General features: G+C 41.0%; 1 protein-coding gene across 8 annotated transcripts in view; it reads left to right on the forward strand.

The window, feature by feature from the left end:
• Nucleotides 1-12,083, forward strand: part of EML4 (EMAP like 4) — a 159,378-nt gene that overhangs the window by 99,334 nt on the left and 47,961 nt on the right. For 4 of the 8 annotated variants that reach the window (XM_083494222.1, XM_083494221.1, XM_083494223.1 and 1 more), the window contains exons 3-6: nucleotides 2,632-2,761; nucleotides 5,670-5,849; nucleotides 10,561-10,689; nucleotides 11,749-11,774. In XM_083494222.1, the coding sequence (XP_083350348.1) occupies nucleotides 2,632-2,761; nucleotides 5,670-5,849; nucleotides 10,561-10,689; nucleotides 11,749-11,774 (465 nt within the window). The remainder of the gene's footprint in view (nucleotides 1-2,631; nucleotides 2,762-5,669; nucleotides 5,850-10,560; nucleotides 10,690-11,748; nucleotides 11,775-12,083) is intronic. The other 4 variants (XM_083494226.1, XM_083494227.1, XM_083494224.1 and 1 more) reach the window with 1 other exon arrangement.

The raw sequence follows: 12,083 nt of genomic DNA on the forward strand, positions 1-12,083 counted from the left end.
TTGTCCAACCTTCTTGATGGTCCTGTTGTGCGCCTTCCTGGAAACCTTTGGATGAAGGGCCATCTAGAAATATAAACAAATACAGTGGTACCCTGGGTTACATACACTTCAGGTTACATACGCTTCAGGTTACACACTCCGCTAACCCAGAAATAGTGCTTCAGGTTAAGAACTTTGCTTCAGGATGAGAACAGAAATCATGCTCCGGTGGCACGGCAGCAGCAGGAGGCCCCATTAGCTAAAGTGGTACTTCAGGTTAAGAACAGTTTCAGGTTAAGTACGGACCTCCGGAACGAATTAAGTACTTAACCCGAGGTACCACTGTATTTGCAAACAAATCACACAACGCTACCTTTTATGCATCCAGTAAGTAAAATCTATCACCCAGGACAATTTGTTCTGTTGAATGTCATTGCAACACAAATTTAGCCCTTTTCAGGTAATTCAGTGTGACCAAGTGAGGGGAAAATTGATGTGGGAGGCAGGGAGCTCGTGTACCAGCCCTTCCCCCTCCCAAAATTATAATGCCTACTGGTCTCTCCCACTCCATTCCCATCTCTCACGTATTTAACATAAAGGTCAGATGGGGGCTTGTAAGGATGTTTAGCTGAGCAACCTTAGAAGCCTCTCCCCAATCAGGAAGCCTTTATTCTTCAGTTTATATGGATGCTAGTGATTTTAGGATAAATGAAAGGGGAAAACATTGACATCTCCCCCACCCCAATTCTTTCCTTTCATCAAAGCAAATTTTATTCCTCTTGAACATCTGATAAATGCCTGTTTCGGTTCTGAATTTATCTATTTCCTGTGAAATTTGAAAGCATGTTTTTTCTTTCTTTCTGTCTGGCAGGAAATTTAGAGCTGTGGTAGTTGTGTCCCTCCCATTCACAACTCCATAGAACTGGCAGCCTCTGAGGTATTGATCTATTATGGTAATGCAGAATGGAAGGGAGTTCACCTACAGTTCAAGGGCGAATGAAGCGTCTCAGATATAGTTTCTGCCTTTCTGATCCCTGGGAAGGATCTCAGAAATAGTTTCGTTAATAGTACTCGATGGCACCCAGCCAAAATTTCCTCAGGTTGCTGCGTGCAAAAGGAAGTTGCTTTCGCTCTGAAGTGGCCAGGGCAATTCCTGTTCTCATTGAGCAATGTCTGAGCCCAAGTGACTGAGTACACATCAGAGCTGTTAAATTATTTTCAGAATGTTCCATGTGCAGTGGTAACATTTAGACATTTAAAGAATATCATCATTCTCCGTACCTGGCATTCTCATCATTGTGTCTGTGGGCATCACAATGCCCACAGACACCCCCTTGGCACCCGCCAAGGCCCCTGGTCCTTCCCAGTTTTTAAATGGTTTTCTGAATTTCCAGTTCAGGGAGGGGGAGTTGCCTCCTTTTTTGTGTGTCTTTTGTGTAGCTGCTCTGCCTGTTGGGGAGCTCTCTTTCAAACTTTCTTCTGTGAAATTTATGGTGCCCACAGCAGTTTGTTAGATTGCCAAATGTGCCACCAGACTCAGAAAGTTTGGGGACCCCCTACTAAATATAAATATATTAGATATCGTTGCCATCTCCTTATAGAACAGACAGGGCAGTACGAGCTATTAGTGTACATTCTTACGTATTCATTGTCATCAGACCATATTAAGTAAATAAATGTAATGGCGAGCTGTCATGATCAGGTGTGCAGTGGGAAAATATTGCTATGGACAGTAGCTCATCTTATTAAACTGAAACAGTATGTTAATGATGGTGGTCATGAAATAAGAGCCATCTGGTGGCCAAAACCCATGGAGGGTTTTGAAGAATAAGTTGCAAGGCCAAGTTATCAGAAAAGAGAGGAAAAATGACAAAGACCTGGAATCTTTTCTGTAGATGACAATGTACTCTGTCTTCCATGGAGTCACAGTGCTGGGCAAGATGCATTTTAGTCTGACTTTGTGTGTGTGTGTATATAAATATATTTGTATACCTAGACTTCACTTTAATTGTAATCTTGCTCTCTGATCTAGAGTATGGGGGGATCCTTTAAAAATAATAACCCAAAACAATCAAATGACATCTACGAACCTGATGGTATTTGGTTTATTTTTATTCCTAATGATAGTCTTTGAAGTTAAAAGAAAGAAACTTTAAAGTTAAAATTTCCATTTCAGTATTTTATACAACAACAAATGCACTCCAAGTTCTGGTCTACAAGTTACTTGTTTTGTTAACTATGCATATATAGAGTTTTGATTATTATTTTGATTATTTGTTTCTACAGTATTCACAGTCTTTGCAGAGTATGACGATGTTGAAAGCTTGGGTGGGCGGAAAAGTGATATTTATTTTGTGTGAAGGAAAAATGCTTCCTGTATAAAACGGGGGTGTGGGGAGCAAGTTATAACTGTTTTTCCAAATGGTGGTTTATTGATTTTTAAGGATATCAAAGGGCTGTTTTGCTTGGATTCCACTCAAGTACCGTTGTTGACTGACAAGCCAGCCACACATATACCAGATGTGCAGCCTTTTTATCTTCACTGTTGTCCTATGAAAGCCAATCTCAAATGTGATAAATCACAATTTGAATGTCAGTGGGGGATGTTTTTGAAGGCTGTTACGAATTACCTTCTCATTGTGTTTCTCGTAGGTCAGCCGGGCCTCCGTGAAGCTATCTCCCTGTCCTGTATCACTAATGGAAGTGCGGGAAGCAGAAAAACTAGCCACAGCCCTTCCATACCAATAGCCCGAAAAGAAACACTTTCATCTGCTGCTAAAAGGTACACCTCGTCCTTGAAACAGTAAATACATAAACTTGAGAAATGTGGAACACAATCAGAGTGTACAGTGGTGCCTCGCAAGACGAAAAGAATCCGTTCTGTGATTCTCTTCGTCTAGCGGTTTTTTCGTCTTGCGAAGCAAGCCCATTGACGGATTAGCGCTATTAGCGGCTTTTAGCGGCTTATCGGCTTATCGGATCAGCTGATTAGCAGCTTAGAAAAAAGGGGGGGAGGAAGAAAAACCACAGGAACTCGCAAGACATTTTCGTCTTGCGAAGCAAGCCCATAGGGGATTCGTTTTGCGAAGCACCTCCAAAACGGAAAACTCTTTCGTCTAGCGAGTTTTCCGTCTTGTGAGGCATTCGTCTTGCGGGGCACCACTGTACTCAGTTCACAGAGCGGGGTTCAAATCCCTACCCATCCAGGAACCTCACTTGTGAATAATTCGCAATAATTTATATGCCGCTTGATTGTAATAAAAACCTCAAAGCAGTTTACAAAAAGAACAAAACTATAAAATTAACCATTGAAAAAAGCAGTTTATAACATTCCAAAAATAAATAAAATCACTGATAAAATTAAAACACATTTCTACATTCTACAGGCACCACACACAAAAAAAAAGAGTCTGGCTGATGTCAGTAGTCAGCATGGGTATTATTATTGTTATTGTTACTACTACTATTACAAGTATTACTACTGTTATTAGAAATTTTTAAAAAATGGCTGGCTATATCACTTTGTAGCCTATTCTGCCTTCATTCTCCCTTTGTTTTGCCTCTGTTTTACCTGCTTCCTGATTTAGGGCCAATTATTTCCATTTTTGTCTATTGAAAGCCCAAGACAAAAAAAGAGATCGGGAGGATAATAGAAGCTGAAGTTAACTACTTTTCTTAACCGTTTGCCTGATGGCCAGAAGCTAACAAAAACATGTTTGTGTGGTATTCTGATATATTTATAGGTCCTGGGTATTCTGAGCGTATTTATTTATTTTAAAGCTTTCTATTTGTTGCATTTGAAAATCTCAGGGCTTTTCCTAGTAAAGACACAAAGCTGAAGCAGTTTCTCTGCAGGTCTGTGCCATATATCTGCCATGTGCCCATTTGCATGATGATGGTTGTGTTGATGTCTGCATTGTTTGTGGTTTAAATACAGCCTATCCCTTAATCCCTTCTGCCTTTGACCTACAGGAATGGCCTGTGTTGTTGTATGTGCAAATAAGTCCAAATTGCTGTTCTTTGAAAGTTCATTGCTCTATCCATGGTGGAATAAGATAGTTTCGCAGTATAGCAGAGATGAGGAACCTGTGGCCTTCCAGAATGGCCAGTGATCGAGGAAGGTGGGATTTGTAGTCCAATGACATCACAAGGACCAGTTTTCCCATCTCTGCCCCAGGAGTTAATGATCTTAGCTCATGCATGCTGAATCTAATATTCCCCATATATGCCATATTAGTAGAAATGCTGCTTAAATCATCAATATTTGTAACATGTTTTAATAGCAAGCAGAACATCAGTGGTTCCTTTTGAAGTCTAGCTGTCACTTCCAAACGAGTCTTGATTCAGGATGTAACTACCCTGGAAGAGACAAAAAAGAAAGAAAGACAATATTTGATTCACTGTAGGATAACTGGCATGATGACTGTCACAATACCAGCAAGCAAGGGCTGCCAATACATCTGTCATAATAATAAACTTCAAAGTTGTTTTCTCTAGTGGTAAGACATTTCCTACGGTTTGTTTTTCCATACAATATTGCTTTGTCAGAGATCCTGGAAAAAGTTGAAAGTTAATTGCAGCAGTGGTTTACCCCCCCCCCTCTTCTTAACTTTATTTTTCAAAAATGTAAACTATAGTTGCATCCAACAGTATCGCTTTTGCTGATGGAAGTTATTTTGGTCCAATGGAGTCTTCCATCAGCAGAATGGGGAGGGACATTTTTTTTACCAATCCCTCCTCAGCTTTCAGCTTTCCATAGACTTCCAAAATCTGCTGCAGGTGGTTCAGATATCCTGTGGGAACAGCTAAGGAAATAGCATGGGGGCTGCAGGGCCAGAAATCTCCTCCTCGCTGTTCTGCTGTTGGATGATCCCTGTTGGATCAAAGAGCCTTCCATCAGCAGAAAGGAAACCATTGGATTCAATCCTTCAAAAAATTCTTAAGGAAAAGAAATATGCATGATAAATTTGGGGGTGCATTTATTTCTTAAACAATGAGACCAAAGCTCTAGTTTATTCTTCAGAACACTAAATGTGCATCTACAGAAGGTGAGGACATATAATTTTGATGATTTAGAAATATATTAGACATAAAAACTACTCTGTTGCAACTGCTTGCTTTTTGCAAAATAATAATAATAATATGTGAACACCAATACAGTGGTGCCTTGCAAGACGAAAATAATTCGTTCCGCGAGTCTTTTCGTCTTGCGATGTTTTTCGTCTTGCGAAGCATGGTCTGTCACAACTTCGCCTCTTCAAGCGGCTTTAAAAAAAAAGCGCAAGACGTTTTCATCTTGCGAAGCAAGCCCATAGGGAAATTCGTCTAGCGAAGCAACGCAAAACCGAAAAACCCTTTCGTCTAGCGAGTTTTTCGTCTTGCGAGGCATTCGTCTTGCGGGGCACCACTGTACAGCACATAACAACCTATACTTGTGAGTTTCAGATGATTTATATAATCTAAAATAGAGCCACTTTTTATGTTTGGTAGATAAATAAAAGATCTTAAAGCAAGCTGTTTATGAAGAAAATGAATTGCATATTTGGTTTCTGTAGCCGTTAACCTGACATATTATTTCTTTTGCACAAATGTTTTCATTGTTTTGGGTTTTCTTCCCCTTTCGCTTTTCTCCATTTTGCGTTCATTTTAAAAATACAATCTTTACCTCTTTCTTATACTTTGTTTTTCAGTGGTACAGAAAAAAGGAAGGAAAAACTTCACGGACAAACAGAGAAAAAAGAGGACTCTCATTCTAATGATCAAAACCCACAAACTCAAGCATCACCTTCACCTTCTCCCCAGCCCTCTGCACAGACTCTCCCAACACACAGGCAGACCCCAGAAGTCAAGAGCTCTGCTCCAGGCAAAAGGTTTCCTAAGTACCCAAGTACACAGCTAGGAAGTGGTTGCAACGATACTAACATTGCGCTTTGCTCCCAATTAAAAGCATGCCTATGTCTTTTATAAAACCATTTTCCAAAAGATTAACATAACCGGTTGGTTTGCACATGGTGCTAAACCATGCTTTTAGTGGCACAGCATATGTGTGAGCTGGAAGAAGGTTTAGGAGAATCTCAGACACACATGTTGTCTCTCTGACAATGACGCTCCGCAGCCCCCAGCTCCAGTCCCTGGGAAATGGACTACTTCAGAGTTTAGGTTCACTTTTCATGAATCCTGGCTTGTTGGAACCAGGGGTCCTGGTTTATGACAAGCTCTGGTCAGTTTCAAAACAGCTTAGCTGCACACCATGGCTTTATAAAGGTGGCTTTTGATGAAGCACAATCCCTGGTTCATGTCTAATGGCTAGGGAGGTTTTGTGGAAAATGACACTAGAACCTGAGCCGAGAGGGGGGCAGAAATGAGTCCATGGAGCAGGCCCATTCCAGGCCGTGAGCATAACTCAAAGCCATGGTTTAAAGTGACATGTGAACCAGCCAAATGAGGATAGATATTCCCTTTCCTCTTTTCAAAGGAATGGTATTCCACTGTTTGCCAGAGAGTAGCTGTCCCCCACAAGTCCACTTCTGAGCCCCAACCCCAGGGCTTTATACTACAGTGAAACATCTGGCATGAGAAGGGGATATTCATGTGAGAGTGATGGGGCTGACCCAAACAGCCCTGTTGAGCGTGGACTCCCTACTCTCAGTGGCATTTGGCCACTCAACTGAATTCTTCATTTAATGAGGATGTGGAGGGCAAGAGCTGGCACATCAGGGAAGCCATCATGGTGCAAACATACTGGCCGAGCCCATCCAGAGCTCCCACTGGCACATAGGCATCATGCCTGCCTTCCTGCTGCCTTGCCCCGCTGCATCCTAGTAAGAAGCCGTGATGCAGTCCCACCAGCCACTGCTGCCACCTACTCTGACTGTATCAGCCTCTACCCAACCACCCTTGATACAACCTGTTTTTGCGGTAGAGACACTTTCAATTTAATGAGCTTGAGCCCAGCATTCACGTCTATGGCCATAACAGAAATCTGCAACGATTACATTTGAATCTAAATGCGTTCCATAGTTTCTGTAAACATATCTAACTAATACTTTGTGCTGCCTGTGCGTGATGGCATACTAATAGATCTCGGGTCTGCTTGGTATAGTTTGCAAACTTTAATTTTGGCTCCTTGCTTCTCAAACAGCTTTTCAGTGTGTTGCTTTGCCTTCTTTTTCAGTCTCTGCATGGGTGCACAGTGGCCCCTTCCTCTGTTCACCAACAATATCCAGTTCTTTACACCTAGATTAACTGTATGCCTCCTTCTGGCAACTCAGTCAACCAAACCGGTGCCCAGCATATTGCTCTGCTTTCCTTTGGACCACACTAGCGAGGCTGAGAAGGGGGATCTTGTTATCTGGGCAGCCTAGGACCTCCATGCACACTGCACAGGCTTGCGCCCTGGAGAACTCCCTTGTATCTCAAGCAATTACATTAGGTTTTAGGCTGCAATCCATTAAGGTAATTAATATAAATATGACACATAAACGCCTGCCGTAAACCAGAAAATAGAACAAAGACCATTCGTTAATTGAGCAACAACGCTGCCTGTAACAAAACCACCCACGATCTTTCTGCGCGTGTGTAAAAGAGCCCTTAAGTGCTGCATCAGGGTGGTACTGGATGCTATTTCACACCTCTAAACCAAGCAGCATAAGAAAATGAGTTCATGGCTGGATGATGTGTGCATTAGGACCTCTGCACAGGACTGTTCAATGGATAGATGGGATATAAATTCCTGTCTGAAGTCTCTGCCAGTACCTGCACCATTCCCCACAGGGTGCTGGGAGAACAGGGACAATGCAGAGGCACCCCTAGACCAGTGCACTGGGCTTTTGTTATCCCTTTTTCATCAGCTTATAAATTCAGATGTTGCTTGCTGCTGTACAAACACGGGGAGTTTCTTACACCAACCGGGTCAGACTGTCCAGTCCAGTATCTGGTTCTCCAGGCAGAGGTCCTTCAGAGTCTTAGACAGAAGTCTTTCTCACATCCAGCCACACATCCGGCTTGTGTGTTTTTCCTCTAAATGGCAATGCTTCCTGCGTAGGAAAAGCATAGTGTTTGATATAGCCCCTGCTACCAGACTCTTTTGGCTGGAGATATCAGGGATTGAACCCGAGATTTTCTGCAGGCAGAGCATGTGATCTATCGCTGAGCAGTGGGTTCTCAGTAAGGTTAGGGCAGAGCGCAGAAACAACAAGCAGCACCCACAGTGCACTTGTAGTTCTGGGGCACAAACTCTCTGGAAGAGAACAATAAAGCTGGGAAAGAATGAACTGCTATGTCCTTGGAATAAAAATTCTCAGTGCTTCTGAGCAATAACTATATAAACTGAATATAAACAGAAACAGACTGTACAACCTGAAAAAAGACAATGCATGTACTTTTCTAAACCAAGAAAAACTTTAACAAAAAATATACATAAAAGATAAAAACGAAACAATAATCCTTTCGCAAATGAAAGTAGCAGCTGGAACGGTCTCCAAAATTATTCAGATACAGTGGTTGTTGTTATTCTATCTTGCCGTTCTTTTTCAAGAGAGAGAAACCCCATCGCAGGTCACGACTATTAAACCTTACCTTCAGAATATATCAAATTTTAGTACCCTAAAACAACTCCAGAATTGGATAATTGAATCCAGTTCAGTTGAATAATTGAATCAAATACCAGCTGCCTGACCATCTCCTTCATTGCTGCGTAGACATCATAAATTTAAAGCACACAATTTTCCTGCCAAAGAATCCTGGGAACTGTAGTTCATTAAAGGTGCTGGGAATTGCAGCTCTGAGAGGAGCAAATTGACTTCCCAAGATTATGTGAGGGAATAAGTGTGCTTTAAGTGTATGGTGTGTATACGGCCAGTATTGTGTCATAGGCTCTCAGGGGCCTTAAGCAAAGTTCTGTTCCATTAATTGCTACCCAGTCATGTTAATTAAAGATGCCAGGCATTGGAATCTGGGACCTTCCAAACGCAAAGGAATATGGTCCGTTACTGAGAGCAGCGCCAGATAAATAACCCTTAAAATCTCTTGCTAAAATCAGACTTAAATTCTTTACACAGAACAACCAACCACACCAGCAGTTAAGAGTTGTCGAAAAACATACGATAAGAGTTACATGAATTAAAGCAGAAATTCTAAAATTCATTTAACTTGGTGGAAGGTGCTTCAAGATCAAGGGGGTGGGGGGGAAATAACTTTAACTCTCCCTTAACAAAGGATTTCAAGAATATGGTTGTATCAGTCATACTTCCAAAAGGGGGAGTGGGGAGAGATTCCAGAAATTCTTACTTCAAAGTTAATTCAATTATTATAAACTTTCCTGCACTGCTTGGCTCCTAAGACACATAAGCAGAATTCCTCTCACTATACTGGTCTTTCCTGCCCCTTCCTTCTCATTGCATCATTCTGCATTCCTTGAAAAGCCCGTGTTGAAGGTCTGAGGACCCCCAGCAGCGTGAGATGGGGCCCTGCAGGCTTCAGCATAAAAGAGGGTATTTTGCGTGAGTGGAAATGTCTGCTTATGCCAGAGCACCTTTGAACTGAAGCCTTTGTATACCTGTGACTCTTTCTGCATATGTATACCTGCTGGGACGCTGCAGCCACATATCATTTCCCGGTACCTGGACACATAGCAAAGTAGATAAACTTGTAATTGCCACACATCCGGCTTGTGTGTTTTTCCTCTAAATGGCAATGCTTCCTGCGTAGGAAAAGCATAGTGTTTGATATGGCCCCAACTAATGCATGTTTAAGTCTTTCATAAACTCTTTCTCTGTTATCTTGCACAAACCTAAAGTGGACTTTGGTCTGTTCTCCTGTCTGGCATTTGGCTGTACGAAGGCATTTGTTCTTGGGTTTAGCATATTAATCTGCCAAAGCATAAAGAAATGTGTGCACTTTCCCCCCCTAATGTTTGACTTCCTAACTTTTTTGTCACTTTCCCCCCTTTTTAGCTTCTGAAGGTCTTGCAGAAATAAACTTGCCGTTGGTAGCTTTCGCATACCATCCTTCCGGAAATTGTTTTAACTGGATAAGTTGCTAGGCTGTCTATTGGGCAACTGTGGAATTGTGATGTGAACTAGCACCTTCCCCTATAACCATCCTGAATCTAAAACCAAACCAAATTAGAAGCATGCTTTTAATAAATCTGCATTTGCAGCGTTTTGAATTGCAGATGGTGCATTGGATGATCAGACTACTCATCCATGAAAGCCTTTGTTATATTTAGCATGAATAATAATAATAATAATAATAATAATAATAATAATAAATGCAGATTGCAAAGTATGAGAAAGCATAGCGCATACTTTTTTAAAAGTGGCATTTACATTGCACTTGACAGTGTTCCAACATTATACTGATTAGGTTTAAAGTTGCCCTTTTGACGGTTTTCAAACATCCATTTAGATCGCTTTCTCTTATCCTTATTTCTGGGGTCTTCTGGATTTGCTTGAAGGATGTCCTGGCCTGGCATCTCTTTCATCTGCTGCTGCTTGAGCTGCTGTGTTTCCAGTACGAATTGTTACGTGGCATCATTCACTCCTGCTTTAACATCGGACATAAAATGTGCTTGTTTTCTAGTGTAAAGAGATCATCAACACTTGAAAAATCACACAGTGCATGGGAAAGTTCAGAAGAGAGTCGTAATAAACTAATGAGGGCAACCTCTGCCTCCAAATTGATATCAAAAAGTGGCAAGAATGCAGACAAGTAAGTGCTTGATTCAGTGCCAAACATTTTCTCCTGAGTTAATGCTAAAGTTCTGTAAAATGTGTATTATATCATTGTGTGGTCCTTCACCCTGATTTATAACTCCTGTCGTTCTTCGATACACAACTGATGCTCCTGAACATTAGAATTTCCCGCTTTTCCAGTTCGTGTGTTACATTGAATGAGTATACAATCAGAGTATACAAACCCTGTGTGCACAAATAGTTAAGCTATACACTCATACAGTTACTCACATGTAGCATTCAGTGAGTGCACAATCTGTACACAAGCGTTTGAGCTGCATACTGTTTCACTCAAAAACTTGTGCATTTGTAGAGACAGCTTGCACCAGTGTTCAGTGCAATGTATGAACAAAGCTCAAACAATGCAGCTCTATCTGTTGGGTGAAGTGCTGCATGCATTCCAGCCTTCTGCAATAAATAAATAGATGACTGATAGATGATAGATAGATAGATAGATAGATAGATAGATAGATAGATAGATAGATAGATAGTTGGAACTGAGTACTTCCCCCCCTTAAATACCTGGCTTGGAATAATCAGCTCTTTATTGGATTAGTATTGCTTAACTGGATATTTTAGCTTGAATTCCACAATACACCAGGTTACTTTAAGAAGAGAAATTTATTTAATTAGAGCTTTTAGACGTGTTATGTAATTGTAAAATGCCATTTTGAAAAATGTGTTTTATCCACCTTTCGGATAGAGGGTGACTATGTAATTCTACTCACTATAGTTAGGTGTTTGTTCCAAAGCTTTCTTTCCCAACATAGTTTCATAACATGAACAACTTTGGGGCAAAATTCCCCAAAAAACTCAACAACTTCAATCCTAAAAAAAGGGCAACAACTTTACAACTTTGTCAGCCCTCACACATGTCCACTTCATCTCATCAAATCTGGCCCTCTTTGGAAAAAGTTTGGGCACCCTTGACTAGGCACTCAAACTAACATTTAATAACATCTTTTATTTTCAAGTTAATGTTTATCTATCTATATAAATATATATATATTAATTGAACTTGCATTTCTCTCCCTAGACACAAAGATGTCATCGTCAGCCAAGGTAATTGGAAACATTTGTTTTTGAGTAGACCTTTACTCAAGGTCAGCTTGTTGCTTCTGCTAAGGCTGATAAATCTATTTCTATGTCCAGTTTAGATAACTATAATAAACCTACAAGTTGAGTCATGTTTTAATATGATGATTAGGGCTTGCTTCAAAGTACAGTGGTACTTCAGGTTACAGACGCTTCAGGTTACAGACTCCGCTAACCCAGAAATAGTACCTCGGGTTAAGAACTTTGCTTCACGATGAGAACAGAAATCGTGCGGTGGCAGTGGGAGGCCCCATTAGCTAAAGTGGTACCTCAGGT

The sequence above is a fragment of the Podarcis liolepis genome, assembly GCF_965112155.1.
Source record: "Podarcis liolepis genome assembly, chromosome: 3".
NCBI lineage: Eukaryota > Metazoa > Chordata > Lepidosauria > Squamata > Lacertidae > Podarcis > Podarcis liolepis.